The following is a 10,151-nucleotide window of genomic DNA, read 5'->3' on the forward strand; positions in this document are numbered from 1 at the left end:
TTGTAGTCACAACGTAAAATGATGTGTAAATCCTGAGTAAAATTGTATCTCACTATCTGTCAAAAACAAGAGGTCAAAACAACATTGAAACCAAAATGGCTGCTGGGAGATTACAATATCGGATCCGATTCCGGAAGTGAATAAGGGTAATCCCGGATTTGGCTATCGACTAAAAAATCCAGACAGGTGACGAAATACATCTATGCATGGTAAATAAATATAAACACTAGAATTGAAAACCAAAAGACATATGTAAAAGAAAGAAAAATCAGAAAATATTTTGTACACCAATTTTAATGTGAAAATCCAATACATTGTGACAGCTGGGAACAGTTTATCTAACAATATATATATGTTCCTGGTAACAGCATAATTTTTTTTATCAGTGATAAATGTTGGTAATGCATGTTAAATGCTTTTCAAGTTAAACATATTACTGTAATTTCAAGGGGTATTTTTTCTTCACAATCTCGATAGGTCAGTTAAAATAGCTGGACTGAGTTTCTTATATAAAAAAAAGATGTGGTAAGATTGCCAATAAGACAACTATCCACAAGAGACAAAAATTACCAACACTTGGTAACAGTCAAGTTCCCTATCCCTTAACCATATATATTCATGTATTAGACAATATAACAAATCAAATGAAATATAGGAGAAGTCACTAGGGTCCCCCACCCCCTCCTGTTTGAAAACTTGATAATGGCCAAGAACCCACCCATAAAGCATATATATTCATATATGGACAATATAAAAAATCAAATGAAAAATAGGGGTAGTCCCTAGGGTCACCCCACACCCTCTTGGTTGTGTTTTGAGAACTTGTAAAAGATTGAGATACCAACGCCTAAACCATATTCATTCCTGTTTGTCATTTCAAAAAAGATTGAATGACATACAAGGTCAATCTCATAGGCGACACATATGCATATCACTTTGCTAGACCCTTACACCTGTCATTTTATTCCAAACTTAGACATCATGGACTTGGGGATGAAGGTAGGAGTCATTTACATTTACTATAGACATGTCAGTCAGACCTCACCATTGATCCCTGTAGTAGTAAACATTTGTCTGATTTGTGTCTCATAACTTTTGTACTGTACAACACAAACTCGAGTTTTCTTTCCAGGGTAGCAAGTCCATTCATACTTTTACAAGCTCGTACTAAAGTCAACTTGAACTACTAACAATCAACTAATACGAACAATTATGATCAACTAGAAGAACTGCAATCATTGTAAATTTGTACCACTGCTGACTCATGAAAGACTCATGACCTTTGGTGGTCATGTGCGTTACTATTTAAAACCTTGATAAAATATGCATTATCTGCCTTAATGCTTTGAGTATATGTTTTGATCTGTGATTCCATAGTGGTTATTGTTGGGATTGGCGTACAGTGGGTACTCAATTTTAGTCGTTGAAGGGGACTTTATATTTGCTCACTGAATGTCAGTTCGTCTGTCTGTTCATCTGTCAATCCGGCAAGTCAGTTTTCCATATCTTGACAAGTTATAGATAAAGTTTGAATTTTGTTCAGGTCTGATAATTAAGTCCAGAGTTATGGTTACATATCTAATGTTAAGAGTATTATGTTAATTTAAATATTCTTTGGTAAATTATTTAAATAATTTTGTGGCAGGTTTGTTTTTTATTTGGTATTAACTACATGCTAATTTTCATGATGTTATATTTATGATTTTGTTATGGAGTGAAAATAATCTATTTTTATTAAGGTATTTATTTCATTACATTACATCATGTACATTGTGTAAATAGAATTTGTTGACATTTTATAGGTAAGTTACAAATCCATATTAGTTTGTGTCGAATAAAAGAAAAAAAATATTTGGAACTATTAATTATATATGACAATAATTTGAAAATAGATAAACATTGTATTACATTATATCTAATTTAAGAAAACTATTATTCCTATCTAATGTTATATTGATTACCCTTTTCATCATGCTTGAAGATATTGATTGATAACTGGTGGATAGTTTTTTCATGTCAGACAAGTTATAAATACATCAAGTTCAAATTTTGTTTTTGGTCTAATAATTGTTTGCAGAGTTACGGTCCTTGGACTTGAAAATACATCATTTTATCTGCATCTGGATAAACACCATGCATCAATAACCCATTTTATTCTACATTTATTTCTAAATGCACTAGAATGGTATATTTTCAAATTTGACAAGGATATTCAAATGGCCAATTGTAATTCTTCTCATATTAAAAAAATCATAAAGGATTAAAGATCATTAAAAGCCTTTTGAAAGGAAATTATTGTTGTATAAAATTGACCAATTCACTCTCAAACAAATAAAAGGACTTTAAGGATATGTTAGCGAGTTGGTCCAGTTTACACACCAATAAATTCCTTTAAAATGGCATTTAATCTTTATAATAATTAAAAAAAAAAAAAATTATTTCCCCACTCCTAACCTTTATCACAAATAAATTGTTGAATAGGCCTGGTGCATGAATTTTTTTTCTGGTTATGGCAACAAAATATGTATTGTATCAGTATGAAAATTGCAATCCTATATTAAAAGAAAATAAACTACAATAATGTCTTATAATATTGGAAATGAATTTATTTTTTTAATGTTGAATTTAACATTTTAACGATGAACACACAGAAAAACAATATTTCAAAGTTGCTGTCATCTTGTTCACAATGGTTACAAAAAGTAGTTCCTCCAATGTCGTCTATCAAAAAATCTTATGTCAAGAACCACTACTGGAAGACCTATCAACCAATTATATCAACATGATCCCCTAATATGCAAATCATGTAAAAATCATTTTGAAATAGACCTTCTGTTTTAATGATAATTCTGCCATAGACAAAATATATGGTGTCAAATTGCAGGTAAATATTGAACCAATGAATATATTTCTCTAATTCTTATTTGATTTATTCCTTTCATGACCTTATTTTATATATGTAGGTCAATTACAGAAAGCTCTGTCCAGTAATATTCTGTCCAAGTATGAAGATAGAGTCCAGGAAGAAAATATCAACTTAGCAGATTTAACAGATCTAGTCAGGTAACATAGAAAATATATACTGTGGAATCATTTATTTTCGTGGATATCAATTTTCGTGGATTGCCGAAAACTTGCATATTCGTGGATATTTGATTTTGTGGTTTTAGCAATCACTGTATACAAAACCTATTCAAAATATGCTATTCGTTGTGCATTTGAATTCGTGGTTCACCAGTACCCACGAATTCCACGAAAATTGGTATCCAACGAATATTAATGAATCCACAGTAGTTTAGTCAGGTAACATAGAAAATATCAAGTGTAGTAAGGTAACATGCAAAATTATTGATTCTGATTGGTCAAGAGTTTTTATTTCTTTTCTGAATCTACAAATCTTTTCAAAGTGTTAAGGATTGATGATTTTGAAAAGAATAACTAATTTTGTCCTTAGCTGGGTGGCCACAGTCACGACAGTGGCAGATCAGTTTCTGTTCTTCTATCACTTCTTCTAACGGATAATGGCCACAATCAACAAATTAAATAATTTGCCATGAGTTTGATGTGCATACGGACAACTCCCCATACCCCATATTGTTAGAATTTAGTTCAGCTTTGTCACCAATGCTTTAAAAGCCATGACTGACAGTGCTGATATTACCCCAGGAGGAAGAGTGTTCCAATCTTTGATGGCTCATGGAAAGGGGGCATATTTCTGATAATCACTTAATGCAGCTAATTTGGAAGTTTCTGTCATGCATATTACTTGACAGTTGTTTAGGTGGCATCAGACGACTTCCTCTGTCACTTCAAATTTCTTATTTTAAAACAATTTTGAAAAGCATGGTGAGTCTTGCATCTTTTTTACCCTTTGTTCCAGGGATCTCCATTCTAAGTGTTTTAGCATTTTACTTGCACTCAATTCTACAAGAACAAATTTTGAAAAGCATGGTGAGTCTTGCATCTTTTTTAGCCTTTGTTCTAGGGATCTCCATTCTAAGTGTTTTAGCATTTTACTTGCACTCAATTCTACAAGAACAGCATTATCAAAATCTTATTTTGCAACCTATTTTTCTATTACAGATGTCCAAGTTGTGATTTTGCTGCCCTTATGGACCCTGAAGATAAAGTATTTAAATGTCATAACCATTCATGTTTAAAGGTCAGTTTATAATGTCAGTTTAATTCATGCCTTAAAGTCTGTAATGTGATACCAATGCATTCCTCAAGGTCATTTATAATGTCATACCAATGAATGTTTCAAGGTTATTATACCCCGCTATAAAAAAGTTGGGGTAAACTGTTTTACCTCTGTCTGTCCAGCCATCTCATGAATATTTTTCATTGTATCTTTCTCAGGAACAAAATCATAAAGGTTTCTGAAATTAGGTTTCAGGATTTATATTATAAGTTGGCTTTCATCACTCAGCAATTCCCTTATTACTTATTAATAACACTTATAGATATTTAACTATTAAAGTTATCCAGTTGCAGGGTGGGGGGTATCATCAGTGAGCCGTAGCTCACAGTTTCACTTCTTTATATTGTCATAACAATATATACTTTTAGGTCATTTATAGTGTTGTAACAAGGTCATCCCAATTTTCCTTTTCAAAGTCACTTTATAAAGTCATTACAATTGAACTTGAAACTAAAAATTTAGATAGGAAAGAAGCTTGATTCAGCCATATCTTTTCATACAGAGACCGTTTGGTTTTGTATTTCTTCTGTCATACCAGTCAGTGCATTCATTAAGAGCCGGTACCCTGTACTTTTACCCGCCTACGGCAGCGTCTGGTACCGGCAGAAAAAATAAAAATACCAAAAATATAATGTGTAATCGTTTAAATCTAATTTCTTTCTTTACTAAAGTGATAATCTCCGTGTACGCCGTTCATGTGTATGTTTATAGGTGTCTTCGTCGAGGTCCGCGTTAAAGTATATTTATATATCTTCTGCCAATTTAGGTTCACCTCCAAAATAAGCAGAAGTGATACTTATAAACCACGTATCTGTATCGTAAGAGCGCTTTATAATGCGACGATTTAGCACTATATTTTCAAGGGGCAAATTGTTGATGAATTTAAACAACAACAACATAACTATGTCTAGTTATGCTTTCTATGAAAAGGAAAGCATCTTGTATCACAGATTATTTTATGAATAAAAGGTTTAACAAAGGTGAACATTCTATGAAATTCAGAAAATCGTTAATTGTATCAAATCAGTTCGTTTCCTGTTGGACTGTACTATGTCCCTGATCACCGTTTTCTCGATATGTGTTCTATGTTGTGATTTAAAAAATTATGACTGCTGTCTGCAGGAAATTTTTTAGTGTAAGATTTCGTGAAACGATCTGAAGTAACATACATAACTGTTACGTTAACAAAATATAATTTCTGTTGAATTTTTAGACTTCTAAAATTAAAAAAAAAAAAGCTCTGAAGAAGTGGAAAAAAAACAATTTAACAGTTACTTACTATAGTTAAGAAGCCTCTAATTAATCCCCCCCCCCCCCCCCCCCTTTTAATGGTTATAACAAAAAGTTGAAAGCAATAAAAAAAAGCTACAAGTTTTATTATTTTTTTTGATAATATACTACATTGTATGTAACTTATGAATTTCATTCACCATATTGAACAAATACAAAACATTTAATAAAAGTATAAAACAAACAAAACATTGAAACAACATTTCACATGAAACCCCTGCATTATAGGTCATACATATTTTATAACTGATTTCAAAATAATTATAAGCAATGTATTTTCAGATAAATACTCTAGAAAAAAAACAATTCAATGTTAACTTACCCAAAATTGAAGCAAATATAACGGACTTTTTCCTATTTTTTCAAGTAAAAAATTAAGGCTGAAATACCTAAAATCCAGGAGCTTCAGGGGGGCAAAGCCTGTGATGATGAAATATAAACACTAGAATTGAAATTCAAAAGATATACGAAAAGAAAAAAAATCATAAAATATTTTACACAGAGACTCAAAATTAATTTTGAGTCTCTGTGTAAAATATTTCCTGATTTTTTTTTCTTTTCCATATATATCTTTTGGTTTTCAAAAAGATAAAATAAAGTTTCCAGATTTTTTACTGGCCTTTCAAAATTGAGAAGAAATTACCCTTTATCATATTACTACAATGCCAAGAGGTAATTTCTTCTCAATTCTCTTGCAGTTAAAATTCACACAGAACATCACAACTTAACAATTAAATGATTTGTGATTTGGGCATTGATTAGACAGGAACCAAAGAACATACATTTTAACACTCGTCCCCATTTCCTCTCTCATTCAAACTTCACACCAAAATATCATTACTTAGGAATATAAGGTACATAACCCAACTACACAATAAAAACAAAGAACATACATTTATACACTTAATCCCGTTACCTTTCACATTCAAACTTCACACCAAATATCATTACTTAGGAATATAAGATTCATAACCCAACTACACAATAAAAACCAAGAACATACATTTATACACTTAATCCCGTTACCTCTCACATTCAAACTTCACACCAAATATCATTACTTAGAAATATAAGATACATAACCCAACAACACAATAAAAACAAAGAACATACATTTATACACTTAATCCCGTTACCTTTCACATTCAAACTTCACACCAAATATCATTACTTAGAAATATAAGATACATAACCCAACAACACAATAAAAACAAAGAACATACATTTATACACTTAATCCCGTTACCTCTCACATTCAAACTTCACACCAAATATCATTACTTAGGAATATAAGATACATAACCCAACAACACAATAAAAACATAGAACATACATTTATACACTTAATCCTGTTACCTCTCACATTCAAACTTCACACCAAATATCATTACTTAGGAATATAAGATACATAACCCAACAACACAATAAAAACATAGAACATACATTTATACACTTAATCCTGTTACCTCTCACATTCAAACTTCACACAAAATATCATTACTTAGGAATATAAGATTCATAACCCAACAACACAATAAAAACAATGAACATACATTTTAACACTCGTCCCCATTTCCTATCACATTCAAACTTCACACCAAATATCATTACGTAGGAATATAAGATTCATAACCCAACTACACAATAAAAACAATGAACATACATTTTAACACTCGTCCCCATTTCCTATCACATTCAAACTTCACACCAAATATCATTACTTAGAAATATAAGATACATAACCCAACAACACAATAAAAACAAAGAACATACATTTATACACTTAATCCCGTTACCTTTCACATTCAAACTTCACACCAAATATCATTACTTAGAAATATAAGATATGTAACCCAACAACACAATAAAAACATAGAACATACATTTATACACTTAATCCCGTTACCTCTCACATTCAAACTTCACACCAAATATCATTACTTAGGAATATAAGATACATAACCCAACAACACAATAAAAACATAGAACATACATTTATACACTTAATCCTGTTACCTCTCACATTCAAACTTCACACCAAATATCATTACGTAGGAATATAAGATTCATAACCCAACTACACAATAAAAACAATGAACATACATTTTAACATTCGTCCCCATTTCCTATCACATTCAAACTTCACACCAAATATCATTACTTAGAAATATAAGATACATAACCCAACAACACAATAAAAACAAAGAACATACATTTATACACTTAATCCCGTTACCTTTCACATTCAAACTTCACACCAAATATCATTACTTAGAAATATAAGATATGTAACCCAACAACACAATAAAAACATAGAACATACATTTATACACTTAATCCTGTTACCTCTCACATTCAAACTTCACACCAAATATCATTACTTAGGAATATAAGATTCATAACCCAACAACACAATAAAAACAATGAACATACATTTTAACACTCGTCCCCATTTCCTATCACATTCAAACTTCACACTAAATATCATTACGTAGGAATATAAGATTCATAACCCAACTACACAATAAAAACAATGAACATACATTTTAACACTTAATCCTGTTACCTCTCACATTCAAACTTCACACCAAATATCATTACTTAGGAATATAAGATTCATAACCCAACAACACAATAAAAACAATGAACATACATTTATACACTTAATCCCGTTACCTTTCACATTCAAACTTCACACCAAATATCATTACTTAGAAATATAAGATACATAACCCAACAACACAATAAAAACAAAGAACATACATTTATACACTTAATCCCGTTACCTTTCACATTCAAACTTCACACCAAATATCATTACTTAGAAATATAAGATATGTAACCCAACAACACAATAAAAACATAGAACATACATTTATACACTTAATCCTGTTACCTCTCACATTCAAACTTCACACCAAATATCATTACTTAGGAATATAAGATTCATAACCCAACAACACAATAAAAACAATGAACATACATTTTAACACTCGTCCCCATTTCCTATCACATTCAAACTTCACACCAAATATCATTACTTAGAAATATAAGATACATAACCCAACAACACAATAAAAACAATGAACATACATTTTAACACTCGTCCCCATTTCCTATCACATTCAAACTTCACACCAAATATCATTACTTAGGAATATAAGATACATAACCCAACAACACAATAAAAACAATGAACATACATTTTAACACTCGTCCCCATTTCCTATCACATTCAAACTTCACACCAAATATCATTACTTAGGAATATAAGATTCATAACCCAACTACACAATAAAAACAATGAACATACATTTTAACACTCGTCCCCATTTCCTATCACATTCAAACTTCACACCAAATATCATTACTTAGAAATATAAGATACATAACCCAACAACACAATAAAAACATAGAACATACATTTATACACTTAATCCCGTTACCTCTCACATTCAAACTTCACACAAAATATCATTACTTAGAAATATAAGATACATAACCCAACAACACAATAAAAACATAGAACATACATTTATACACTTAATCCTGTTACCTCTCACATTCAAACTTCACACAAAATATCATTTCTTAGGAATATAAGATACATAACCCAACAACACAATAAAAACATAGAACATACATTTATACACTTAATCCTGTTACCTCTCACATTCAAACTTCACACAAAATATCATTACTTAGAAATATAAGATACATAACCCAACAACACAATAAAAACATAGAACATACATTTATACACTTAATCCCGTTACCTCTCACATTCAAACTTCACACCAAATATCATTACTTAGGAATATAAGATACATAACCCAACAACACAATAAAAACAAAGAACATACATTTATACACTTAATCCCGTTACCTCTCACATTCAAACTTCACACCAATTATCATTACTTAGGAATATAAGATACATAACCCAACAACACAATAAAAACAAAGAACATACATTTATACACTTAATCCCGTTACCTTTCACATTCAAACTTCACACCAAATATCATTACTTAGAAATATAAGTTACATAACCCAACAACACAATAAAAACAAAGAACATACATTTATACACTTAATCCCGTTACCTTTCACATTCAAACTTCACACCAAATATCATTACGTAGGAATATAAGATTCATAACTCAACTACACAATAAAAACAAAGAACATAAAGTTGAGAATGGAAATGGGGAATGTGTCAAAGAGACAACAACCCGACCATAGATAAAAACAACAGCAGAAGGTCACCAACAGGTCTTCAATGTAGCGAGAAATTCCCGCACCCGGAGGCGTCCTTCAGCTGGCCCCTAAAAAATATATACTAGTTCAGTGATAATGAACGCCATACCAATTTCTAAATTGTACACAAGAAACTAAAATTAAAATGATACAAGACTAACAAAGGCCAGAGGCTCCTGACTTGGGACAGGCGCAAAAATACCTCTAGCCAATGTAGAAAAGTAAACGCATAACAATACGTACATTAAAATTCAGTTCAAGAGAAGTCCGAGTCTGTTGTCGGAAGATGTAACCAAAAAAAATAAACAAAATGACAATAATACATAAATAACAACAGAAGACTAGCAGTTAACTGACATCCCAGCTCCAGACTTCAATTAAACTGACTGAAAGATTATGA

The 10,151-nt window shown here is 31.0% G+C and overlaps 1 protein-coding gene across 2 annotated transcripts in view; it reads left to right on the forward strand.

Moving 5' to 3' along the window:
• LOC134726021 (uncharacterized) overlaps positions 1 to 10,151 on the forward strand; it is an 82,179-nt gene that overhangs the window by 42,561 nt on the left and 29,467 nt on the right. For both annotated transcript variants that reach the window (XM_063590380.1, XM_063590381.1), the window contains exons 12-13: positions 2,964 to 3,063; positions 4,084 to 4,162. In XM_063590380.1, the coding sequence (XP_063446450.1) occupies positions 2,964 to 3,063; positions 4,084 to 4,162 (179 nt within the window). The remainder of the gene's footprint in view (positions 1 to 2,963; positions 3,064 to 4,083; positions 4,163 to 10,151) is intronic.

Source organism: Mytilus trossulus, chromosome 7 (assembly GCF_036588685.1).
Source record: "Mytilus trossulus isolate FHL-02 chromosome 7, PNRI_Mtr1.1.1.hap1, whole genome shotgun sequence".
Classification (NCBI taxonomy): Eukaryota; Metazoa; Mollusca; class Bivalvia; order Mytilida; family Mytilidae; genus Mytilus; species Mytilus trossulus.